Here is a 12,454-nt window from a genome sequence, read left to right as displayed (position 1 = left end):
GGTGGTAACTGTTGAAAAATAATTTTGTAGCCAAGAATTTGTGCTATCAAACTGTGTTACTGTGCTATTTGTACCTGTTGTCATTTCCAGGGAAATAAACAAGAGGCATTATTTTCGGAGTGACTTATAACGTATTACAACTATATTTCTTTATAATTCCAAGGTGAATGTTTGAAAATTTCTTGGAAAAAAAGAGGCAAGTGTGTATGCCCTTCAAAGTAATTAGCAAGTTTCAACAGTGATTGGTACAAAACAATTATTGTCATTGATCAGCACTGAACAGATAATTTTAAACAAAGTCATTGTGTGCTCAGCAGATTACAGCTTGTTAACGGGCAAGTTCTAAATGACCTCTTAAGCTAGTCAAATCAATGATGCATATTCCTCATTAAGTAACATCAAAATGTAAGTGGTCTTATAAATAACGTTTATTTTAAGCACTAAAACAAATGGCAAAACCTTGATATATCAAAAGCCATCTGCTCATGAAAATATTTTTTTTTTCCCATGGATTATTTTTGCAGCTGAAAATTTATAGCATCTTAAATCTTTTAGGAGGGAGAATCATGTTGCAAAGTAGTGCTCAAAAGTAAAATTAATTAAAACAAGTTCTTTCTTTTAACTCACAAGGATGAAACTGACAGTTCTGGTTACAAGTAAATGCAATACAGGGAGACAGAGATGTAACTGACTTCAAAACTGTGAGCATGTGTAATAATTCTAATATCAAAATCAAAAATGTCTTTTCGACCAGTGACTGGAAACCAAAATAAATCATTTAATAATATTATGAAGCAAAAGTTAATCATCTAATACAAAAAATATACACAGTTAATGCTGTATTTTCAAAACACTGAGGCATTTTAATCGTGAATCCAGTCCATTATGTGTGAACGCAAGGCACTGTTGGCTTAGGAAATTTGAATTCTGGCCATACAATTTCCTTGATCAAACTCAACAGGCCTTAGTTGTTGTTGTTCTGTATTTCTGTTAGCTTTTCAATAACCAGATAATGGCAAAAAAACACATTCAGTGTTTCAGAATTGTAGTATTTTAAATCTGCTCTGTAGATATGGCTGCAAAAGATAAAGAGAGGTGAGAACTGGATTCTGATATTTGCAGTGAAATAATGGTCTGTTCTCTTGTTTTCTACTGATTTAAATTTCCATTAAAGAAAAGGACGACTGAAAAAATGCTACTTTGAAGATTTATATCACCTAATGATTCAACATTATATTTCCATTACAAATGAATGAGAACACATTCAATTTCAAAAATGAAAGACCAAATGCAAAACACTAGTTGACTAGAATATGTAATTACCTTTGAAATTTGGTCTTCAAGTGCCTTCCAAAAGTACATAGCTAACTTTTGAGAGAGGACTTACACCATATTTTTTCCCACTGATTTTAACTGCATGAATACATAGCATTTACCCTCTATAGAATAATTGCAAGCCAGCTAACTAAAGAATAAACTAAAGCAAATTAGTGCATTTTTTGAACAATTAGATTGCTGTAAAACATCTTTAGCTCTCTAAAATACACTAAATGAAAGATTCTTGTGCTTTTGGGAGAAACACCACCAACTCAAAAACCTAATGGGAATCTAATGACACAGCTTTTGATTCTGGGAGACAAGAAAGGCCACAGTTCTGGGAGTCTTTCTACTTCATAAGAATCTCCCTGGCTTACTCTCCAAATCCATCATATCCCTTCGTTTGGTAGAATCCAAAATGTAATATGCCTTGCCTGGTCTTGCCTAGGCCTTTAAAGTAAAGCACATTTTGTTGTTTTTTCCCCCAGTATAAAAGAAGTAAAGGAGGCAAAAAGATTTCATCTCAAGGATTATCTCATGTCCTTACTCCTTACCTTGTTTGCTTTATTTGTTCAAATACAGTTCCAGAGTCCAGGAAAAAAAAAAATGCTAATTTTTGTTTAATATATTTTGCAGCTTTCCCATGACAACTGTATATTTATTAAACTTCAAGGACTGTTTACTCACTTCTTCATCAATCACAAATCACTCAAAATATCATCAATGAGATCAGAGCAGCTCTAACCTATGCCTGGCAGTGAACTCATCCAGTACAAAGTAACTCTTCTGACATTCAATGCATCATTTGTAGAATAGTAATGAAAGAATAAGCACAGCTACTTTAATGAACATTAAACTTCTATTGTTTGTCAGAATTTTAAGTATATGTCTACATTTGTAAGAATACTCCCAAACAAAGTGTTTGTTTTATCATCATAGATGGTAAGGTACAATGAACATTTAATGGGGCAAGGCACACACAAATATCTTCAATTCAGCTACAGTTTTCAAATATAACTCAGGCTACTGAGAGTAACTTTAATTTTTAACTACGTACTATTTCCCACTGTTGCCATCAGCATATCAATCAAGTGTATATTATTCTGGTTTGCTCATTTTATTAAAAGCAAATTCGGAGCACAATTGACTTTTCATTTGTTTAACAAGTGAAGAAATATTTACCCTGACAGCCATTTCATTGTAGAAATTCATCTTCATAATAAAATATGCTGTCTGTGAATCAAGGAAAAAAAAGATGGCATATATTTCAGTTAACACAAAGACAGTGCTCCTATTTTTACATATAAAAGATAAGAATCTTTATACATAATACATAATAAGAGTCCTAGGCTTAGAGAGAATAAAATCAAACTTTGTATTGAAGAGATAGGCTTCCTAATACATAATGCAGGCTTAACCAGAAAAATCTATGGTAGTCAAACTAGGAGCTAATGGAGATATATGATCATAAAATGCTCTCCGCTGAGTTTGATAATCAATGGTGCTCTACTGAGAGTAGAATAACAAAGCAGAAATATTCACAAGTGCTGGTGACACATAGTATTGTATGATTTATTCACTGGGGTTCTTTTAGCCAAAACTCACAGAAACATAAAAGGAATTCATATTTCAAGACGTCTGGTTTAATGAAAAATTCAAAGAAATGCTGTCTTCAGTCGAAATCGTTCAAGGATACGGATGCAGTGATGGAGCAAAATTGTACCTTCCAACCATCTGTACTAAATGTTATGTACTTAGCTGTCTCCCGAGTAATCCTTGGGAATTTTGTTTCATTTAATATTCATTTTAACATCATAAAATCATAAATACAATGATACCACGTTACAGTGAATCCCCTGATATAGAAAACATTTCCTGAAGTCCTGGTTTCCTTCCAATAAAGTAGAATTCCTTTCATAGTGAACGAATCCCCTATTATACTAAGCAATCACTTGGCAGCATAGGTTATTTTAATGGATACATCACTTTAAACTAAGCTTTCACATCTGTTCCGCCCTCTAATTACAAATGCAAAATGAACATAATTCACAATTGTATCATAAAAAGTAAAATATAAGTACTTTGAATGCAAGAGTATGTCCTTTATTTAGCACAACATGCAGCTTTTATGTTTTTCTCATGTTTTAGACACAAATCAAAGGCAAAAGTGCTTTCCCCTGATATTGTGATTTTCTCCCCCATGGCAAACAGGAATTCACTATAAAAGGGTTTCACCGTAATTAGTGTTATTTGAATTGCCTAGTCTGATCCAAAGCAAATTGTCTGTGGAGAGCAGCAGGACTGGATTATTTATCAACAGTCTGGGCAATTAAGAAACAGTTGGCTGCAATATGTTATTTACAAATGAACACAATGATGCTACTTCATTTTAAATTCTCTTTCTTCATTACATTAAGCAAGGCATAATTCCTGCAGTTTAATTAAGGTGCATTTTAAATGCTTGCTTTAATATCATACCAATCTATTAGTAATAGATACAGGAGTAAATATATTTCCTAAATGAAAGAAAAATGCAAAACTGCTAAATCTCAAAAAAAAAAATGTTTCCCTTATATATGTATAAGCATATACACAAGTACACTGATGTATATTTTATATATTTGAGGGATTCACAGTTCCAAATGTATGAATTAGAATAAATAGCAGGCCCTATCTTCACTTTTCTCTATGTAACTACTTTCTAAGTGCTGCTAACTGTAGATATCTAAGCATGTTCTTAAACTCTTCAGTTAAATTGGTATAAGTTTGCTTTTCAGCTCATCTTTTCTTTCTTTGGAAGAGAATATAAGAGTTGCAGTACCACCAAATAGCTTAAATATGATAAAGAGTTTCTCTCCATCAGTGATTAAATTAACCAATCTCACACTTTTTTGTTTTCCTCACACTTGAAGGCCTTGAGCGCTTTGGTTTGAATGATTCCAGTTCACTGCAGAACCTAACTTATCATCAGTGCGCTCTTTATGTCACTGGTAGTGACTTTCCCTTTCCCCCTGAACTTAGAGAAGTACTGAAGAGCTTTGCAAAAACACCTCCCTATGACAGTCTATTTACAGTCAGCTAGACTGCAAATACACACCTCACACAGACATGACAAATCTGTACCTTACGCTACCACTACTCAACAAAATCACTCATAACAGGACGGGAATTACACATTCCTGCTTTTACTCAGCTCTGCTCTAAATCACAAGTCAGTCAAATGGAGAAGTGCTCATATCACTTCATTTCACAGTTTGCTTCTCTTGTGAATTCTGATCTAATCTTGATTAGAATACGACACAGTAAACTCTGCTTTTACAAGTGACAGATAATGTGTTCATCCCTTTTCACAAAAATATAAGCATTATTTCGTGCTTCAATTCAAGTCTGTATTTACATTCTTTCTAGTAAACAAAATATTATCTTTGAATCCAAGGTCCTCTCTTATCCAGAAGACACCTGCTTATGTCTACTTTTCTCATGCTTAAGTGCAATTTCCTGCATTTCTGTTTGTGATCATTGCCTCTCATCATATCATTGGACACCAATTTCAAGGCTACGTTTTCATGCTGACTCTCTGAGAAAAACTATCTCACTATCCCATCCACATGAACCACCGCCACCATTTCCACTACGTAGTCTTTGTATCTATCCTTGAGGTTTATGAACAGATCTCCCTAATAGTTTACTGTAAAGGCTATGATTGCAAAATTGAATCCTTTTGTGTGTAAACTGCTGTGCTACGCTTAATCTTTCTCCTTTTTTACTATTTAAAAACACGCTGGGGGATCACTTACAAATATTTTCTGATTGTGATTAGTGTTTTCATTGCATTTATAGAGATAATGCGAGGTGACAATTTCAAAGAACCAGAATTGTGGTTGCAAACAGACATAGAGAAGAAAAATCATTTGGTCTGAGTCAATATACTTTTTTAATAGAAGAAATAAGCGTTTGACTAATTCCTGTTGATCTGGGAATTCAAAACTGGCTACTGAGTTGAAGCTAAACTATTTAAGATGGTTTCAAACTATGTACCATAAAAAACTTTTTACATATACATATTCTTCCAAAGGGAGCTGAAAACAAGCCCATCATGCATACCAACTTCATTTAATAACGAAATGTTAGAATTCCATTTGCCTCAATAGGCGATTTCTTGTCTTTGGGAAGTACCATAAAATGGAGCACAGAGATATAGACTGATTCTTGTTTTGATGTTTGCCTCGTTTGAAAACTCATCCTTTCCTGCAGGTACTTAAAGACTTTCAAAACCTAGTACTACCAATCTAACAAAGGCATTAAGAAACTTCTAGTAGCTCAGTTCTTAATCTAAACTTTTTAAGAAAGAAACATTTTTACCAAAGCTGCTATAATTAGAATATAGAAAGCTCCATAGCTTTGGTCACATAAACACTATAAATAGATTTTTATAAAGTTAATGAATGTTAAAAATCAACAAAAGAGGCACTAGAGGAATAACAAATGAAATACTAGTAGTGATGCACATATGGACAGCCAATCTGATGAGCCTCAGCCTTTGTTATTTTCCGCATCAGTACCACTCACATTTCACAATTTTGAATATAATCATTAAAATGATTTACTATCTATGAATCATGGGTATTTTGTGCATATGGTTTGCCTTGTTTGCTGGCAGCAGATACCAATACAGTCATTATCAGCAGAGAAATTTTGAAGTGACCAAATTTTTTTGTGTTTAAGAAACAATCACGTCAAACATATTACCACACATTTCATTATCGTGAGTCATTACAACTACTGTTAGCAAGAGTTCAGAGTGAACATCAAGTGATCTTTTAACTGAAAAATTGCATTTAACTGCTGATAAGATTTTTGTTTCATTTTAAAATTTTCCAAATTCACCCAGTCACTGAGTGTGCAAAAATAAGGGTGAATACAGGGAATGAACTTGAACTTTGTGTCTAAATACAGTTTGAGAACAGACAACATAGAATATAGCAGACTAAAGGGACAAAATTATCTGCTACTTGTGTAGTTTTCAGGTTGGCTTCCAATCAGGCTGGGCTATTCAGTCCTCTCCAAAAAGTCAGGAAGCACAAATGGAGGCATTTGAGGGAAATTATGGTTTTCTATGCTGATTGCTCTATGTTGCTCGCTGTCATGATTCTGTTTCTCTAAACTTCTGGCTAATATTGGACGAATGCCAGAAACTGGATGGATTTGTTGTATAATTTTGAATATGTTTTAAGTGGGTGTGCTTAAGGCTTTGTCATAGATAACAGCACAGAAACCAAACTTCCCTAAATTCAAGGACAACATTCAGTGAAGCTTTTTTTTAAATTATTATTATTTTTCAATTTATTTTAAAGCAGAATCCAGTCCAACTACACAGCTATCTAGCCTTAAATTAATTAAATTAGCCTTTACTTAATTCAATTAACAATAATAGAAGTGTTTTGGAAGATGGACTGAGAATCACAGCCTGGAAGGATGATATAATTAAGTTAAGCCAGGTAAGCTGGCTTAAATTTTACCGGAAGAGGTAAAATTTTAATTAAATGACTGATAATTGTAGGGGAGGAATAGACAAGTTCTAGGCATACAAGTCTGCAAGCATAAAAACATAGTTTAGTAGGAGGCATGGACATTAGCCTCTAAGATATGAGTTATAATGCCTCAGCTTTTTCCTTCGGCTTTACTTGTCAGTTTTGACTAAATACAACTATTAAAAATATCCATCAATAATAAGTGACTAACAAGCCAAAATTACTGCAAAATATTCACACAAATTGACAAATTACAGAAGTTAACTACACATTAAAAACTTTACTATTTTAAGTTAAAGATAAATTATCTCCTTCTTAATCTCCTAAACCTGCTAAAAAGGTTTCAGCTCGTATGCTGTCATATATTTTTGCCATCTTCCACTCTTTCAAGGGAATTAGATTGACTGTGATCCGCTGTGTGCCTTAAGGCAAAACCTCAAATACTTCAAGGTTCATTAAGTAAGAAATTTAAGCCACTAAAATATAGAACAGTGCTATGTAGAGATATGCGTTTATATTATTTTCAGAATTAGAGTTTCTACCAGCAAGAACAAACAAACAAAAAATCATCTTGAAACACTCCAGTCCTGCCATTAGCATCATGCAGGCAGGCTTCTACATGAGCAGATCTCATTGCTAGATTGGGAATTGATACTCCAGAGCTGCAAACACTTCAGAACTAACTTGACTATCATGAACAGGCTTACAAAAATGTATGGTGTTTTTCATTATAGTAACTGTTAAGTACATAACTGCATGCATCAAGAATCAAAGTTTCAGCTCCTAAATTTCAAGGCAAGGAAATGAATTGCTCTGTACTTTTTCCATAAATATGCAAACAAGATTTATAAACCCGGTTTTCTACCTTAATCATTTTTCTGAAGTATCTTCTGCTTTGATAACCTCTCCACCATTTCTGTATAGAAATCGCCATTTTGGTCAGATATCTAAAATTAAACATATTTAACAATATGTTAGTTTGAAAGATCACAACTGCAAATGCATTAATTCCTAATATTAAAAATAATGCATAGTGCTTTACCTATACATACTTCAAACTGAAGGCCACTGCAGACCTACTTCATACATATTTGTGCATGACTGCAGGCAAACATATACATGTGCACGCACATGCTTTACACACTTTTCAACTTATATACATACATTCACACACATTCACTTTACTTTTGGAAAAAATCTGTTACTGCAATCTCCCATATGTATAAACACACATACTACTTCCATTATCATTACAAAAGATTTATGAACTGGTTGTAAGAATGTAATTTGCAAGACAGCTGGTTCCGTGAGCTTTTTTAACCAACATATCTAACCACTTCAGAACCTGTACTGGGGACCTTTTGTACTACTTACCTATGAACATCTAACACAGAAACCACTCAGTACAGCTACAGTCACTTATTGGAGGTAGGCCTTCCCAGTACATGATTCAAAGCATGGCGGTAATTCAGGAGGGTTAATCAAAACGCTCACAACTGAATATACTGAAATTGTGCTCCTAAGTCCATCCATCTTCAGAAAGAGGGCATTCACTGAGCAGGATCACTCTGTACACAGAGGCAGAGTAAATCCTCTTCTCCACTTACTGATTTACTTACATGCTCATAACAATTACGCTGCTTTTTCTTATGTTACAAAAGCCATATGTGCTATTAGGTAGTACAGATGTGTGTTTAGAAGAGCATTTTCCTATAGAATACATTGGTAGAGACACTTGAGTTTTCACTTTCTTCTGCACCATGCTGTTGTCACTCATCTTAGAAAGAGAGGGGCACCAACTACTCTTGTCTGTCTTTGGAGGGGCTTTTGACATGGATGGTACAGCTGATATTCTGTGAAGGGCCAAAATACCTTGTTTCCCTGCTAAATACATGCATATGATGGCTGCATCCTGTGACAACACACATAACAATGGACAACAGATTACTAGTGGTTTGTTGTTGATTTTTTTTTTAAATAAGTGCAAATAATGGCTGTTCTTGGGAAAAATATTGGTCTTTAAGTGATTAATGCTATTCAGCCTAACAGTAATTTAGGATTAACATAATATGTCTGGGTGATACATAATAATTTGTGATAAGGGGTCAAACTGAAATATCTAATAACCCCTACCCCTCACAGTCTTAAGCTTTATAAGGATAGTGAAATTCAAGTAAATGAGTTGGACCAATTGGGCTTACATCCATGAAAAATGGAGCAGTTTCCTGGGAGAGGAATCAACAACACTTCCAAAAAACTTATCTAAATGTCATATATGGCATTTTACAGACCAAAGTAATTGTTTATGATTTCTGTTTTACAAATGGAGAAAAATATGTAATGAAACAATTCAAAAAATGACTTGGCCAAATTGAGCAGTGGAATTTAATTTTCTACAATATGAATTCAGTCACCAAATGCTCACTAGGCAATTTTTTTAAGGTCCACAGTAACTGAGAGATGAAAAGTCACTGCAAAAAGCATATCTGAGGAACATCCTCATCTCCCCATTCACACCAAGATCTCATAATTAATACTTCCTATCTATTAGGACCTATTAGTATAGTGTTGGTGGGACTGCTAATTCTATTCTAAAAGTTTGATTATTAATTGGTATCAAACAAATTGAAGTTAGTCACAGATAACGGGAAAGACTGGCAAATGCGTCCTGATGTGTAGTCATCACAAATGGGTCTCTGTAGCATGTGTATCCAAAACAATTATTACCTTCTCAATATGTGAGGTTGAGAAGTGAGTACTACTTGCAGTGGTGGGGCAGGTGACAGAAATAGGACCCAAGGCAATGGCATGGAGACATGTCCAGGCAGGGCCAGGTTGGGGATTAATTAGGAAACGGTTCTTCACCAGAAGGTGATGGGCATGGATCAGGCTGCCCAGTGGTCATGGCCCCGAGCTTCCAGAGATCAAGGATCATTTGGACAGTGCCCTCAGACATAGGGTTAGAATTTCAGGCGGTGCTATGTGGAACCAGGAGTTGGACTTGATCCTTGTGAATCCCTTCCAACTTGGAGCATTCTATGATTCTATTTCTGAAGATGGACTGTTTCTGTGCTACTTATTAGCTGCATATGAGAATCTTGACATTTTAATCACATTTGTTCTGAAAATCAAAAAAATTTTAGAGTAGAGTATACGTTTTAGTCATTTGATAGATTTTTTACTTTTAAAAACATTCTCATTTTATTAAAATCAAGAAATACCATGAGAAATTTTAGAAAGAAATTCAGAAATGAAACACAGATTAAAATATGTCTAGCACACTACCTCAGATAGGCTCGGACTCTGCATCCTCGAAACCAGCTCTGAATTTTGACAGCAGCTTTGTACACTGTTTTTCTGTCTTCATCCACAGATCTGATAATATAAGAAGGAGAAGTTAGTTATAGTAATTATAGAAAATATAAGAAGTAATAATACTCGTTAACATAACAATTCACTACCAAAACAGAAAATTCTTTCTAATTATTCCTTATTGTAGCTTGTGATCTTTTTCACTGGATTTTTGCATCCACAACTACAATTATATTTCCACACACTTCAATATTACTGCAGAAAAAAATAATTTAGTTTAGCTGTATAACATCAAGATAACAGAGTTAAGTCTCTGGAAGAGAATTAGTGACTCAGTGATAGGCTGTACCCAATTTTAAAGATTTTAAAATCAGTACAGAAAGAAGACTAAATAAAATCGAGAGATAAAAAAAAAGAACTTTATTAGGATTGGAATATAATGGAAAAACAGAAGAAACTGCGTTAGATCAATGCATGAATGAGCCCAAATTATGCTACGACTTAGTACAGAATTAAAATGATTTTAAAAGGATGTAAAAACTAAACATCACTGTATGCTACTGCAACCTTAAAGCACTAGAACATCTAGATGACATAAGATTTGCAAGAGTGCAAGCCTTATTCTCATACAGTACTGAATACCCATGTTATATTATGGGCCTCCTCAGTTGTAGCTGAAAAATACAGATAATTCTTTATTAATAATTAGGCCTGAATTATTACAAAGCGCTGTGTATGAAATTGGGTAGCTACAGAGATATTAAATAAATTAACTACAGTCAATGTCATCATTGTAAATACTGAGTGTTTATTAAGGATAAAAATTTTATTAAGGAGATCTAATTTTAATACATTTTTTTATGAACAATACTAGAAGTTTTATTTGTATATTGCCTGAACAATGATAGAATCCATGGTGACAGATATCTTGTCACAGACTTTTTTAATGAATATGAGCTTATATTACAGTACAAATGCAGAAGATTTAGACCTTTTAGCTGCTATCTTAGGAAGGAATTAAAAAAAGAGAAATACTGAAAAGAGGAATAAATGACTAAGAAAAGGTGAGAGACTAATATAAGAGAAAAATATTCATAGGAAAGAAATTAGATGCAGAAATTTCCAAATTTTGGAAGGCTTGTAATATCAGGATATGAAATCTGAATGTAGTCTAATAGGAAAAGGAAGCCAGGAGTTAGAAACAAATCGTGTAAGTAATTTGGACAGATTCCAAAGAGATGATCATGGGGATCTTTTTACACAGAATTATAGTACTCTATGCAACAGCTTATTGAGTCTTGACAGGACTTTGCACAACGGGAATTCAAAGATGTGGATTTTGGAGATAATGTAAAAATGAAATTGGTGTGTGCTGCAGGCCAGAAAGGAGGGAGCAAAAGGAAACGAAGTAGAAAACATGCTGGGACTGCAGCACTGACTAGTGTAGATGCTAAAGGAACTGATGATGAAGTGAGGATATAGAGAAAGAATTTGTTTTTAAGTTACTTGAGAAGAAAGGTGATCTACAGAGATACTGGTCAGGCAGATGAAGATGCAAGGTAGACTTGGGTGGAGAACTGATGACCTTGAAGTGATCTTCAAGAACTATTACCTGTCGAAGACTTATGTTACATTAGGTAGTGCAAGCGAAAAGTATGTGCAGAAATGGGGCGAGAAACACAAGCAAAAGGGCCTCATCATAAAGTTACTAAGTAATCCCAAGAGACAGTCCCTGCTTGTCTTCTTCCTGTGACTTGCTCTATTAGGAGAATAGTGACTGTGACAAAGCAAAAAGGCATAGGGAAACTAGGAATCTAAAAGAGACTAAAGATGACAGTTTTCAGAGAGTTTATTACAAGTTCCAGTGCTGAAGGGCTGAATCATTTTTATTTAAGCAGGTCCAGAACAGAGTTTTTCTTGCAGTTTAGTTTCCACTTTCAACTGGCCTTGTCAGCAAATAAGTGGTTTGGAGCATAAGTTGTGCAATATTATATCTACCGTCCTGATCAGATTGCACAGTTGCAAGACATTCAACTAGCCTTGAAGAGTCAAAAATACTTTTCAAATACTTTTTTTTTTTTTAAGATATATTAATGGTCAAAATCTGACATATAGATATTACAGGACATAAAGTAAGTTGTTGACAAAATAAGTGTGCTCACAGATCTTGTATATTCTAATGCTTATCATGACAAAGTGCATGCCTAATGCCTCTGTGCATTGTGTTATAATTGGACAAGACCTTCCCTAGGAAGGTACTTTCCCTAAGAAGACAGACAGTTTAGGAGACCCCA

The 12,454-nt window shown here is 34.3% G+C and overlaps 1 protein-coding gene across 1 annotated transcript in view; it reads right to left on the bottom strand.

Annotated features, from left to right (window-relative positions):
* The window catches only part of SPATA17 (spermatogenesis associated 17), a 90,566-nt gene that overhangs the window by 75,297 nt on the left and 2,815 nt on the right, over positions 1 to 12,454 (bottom strand). The window contains exons 2-4 of the mRNA XM_042894239.1: positions 10,134 to 10,223; positions 7,714 to 7,795; positions 2,500 to 2,550 (exon numbers count right to left, since the gene is read on the bottom strand). Coding sequence (XP_042750173.1) covers positions 2,500 to 2,550; positions 7,714 to 7,795; positions 10,134 to 10,223 — 223 coding nt within the window. The remainder of the gene's footprint in view (positions 1 to 2,499; positions 2,551 to 7,713; positions 7,796 to 10,133; positions 10,224 to 12,454) is intronic.

This window comes from Lagopus leucura, unplaced genomic scaffold (assembly GCF_019238085.1).
Source record: "Lagopus leucura isolate 7727_CA_CO unplaced genomic scaffold, USGS_WTPT01 Super-Scaffold_73, whole genome shotgun sequence".
Classification (NCBI taxonomy): domain Eukaryota; kingdom Metazoa; phylum Chordata; class Aves; order Galliformes; family Phasianidae; genus Lagopus; species Lagopus leucura.
The sequence above is the reverse complement of the archived record's forward strand: the minus strand, read 5'-3'. Positions and strand labels throughout refer to the sequence as shown.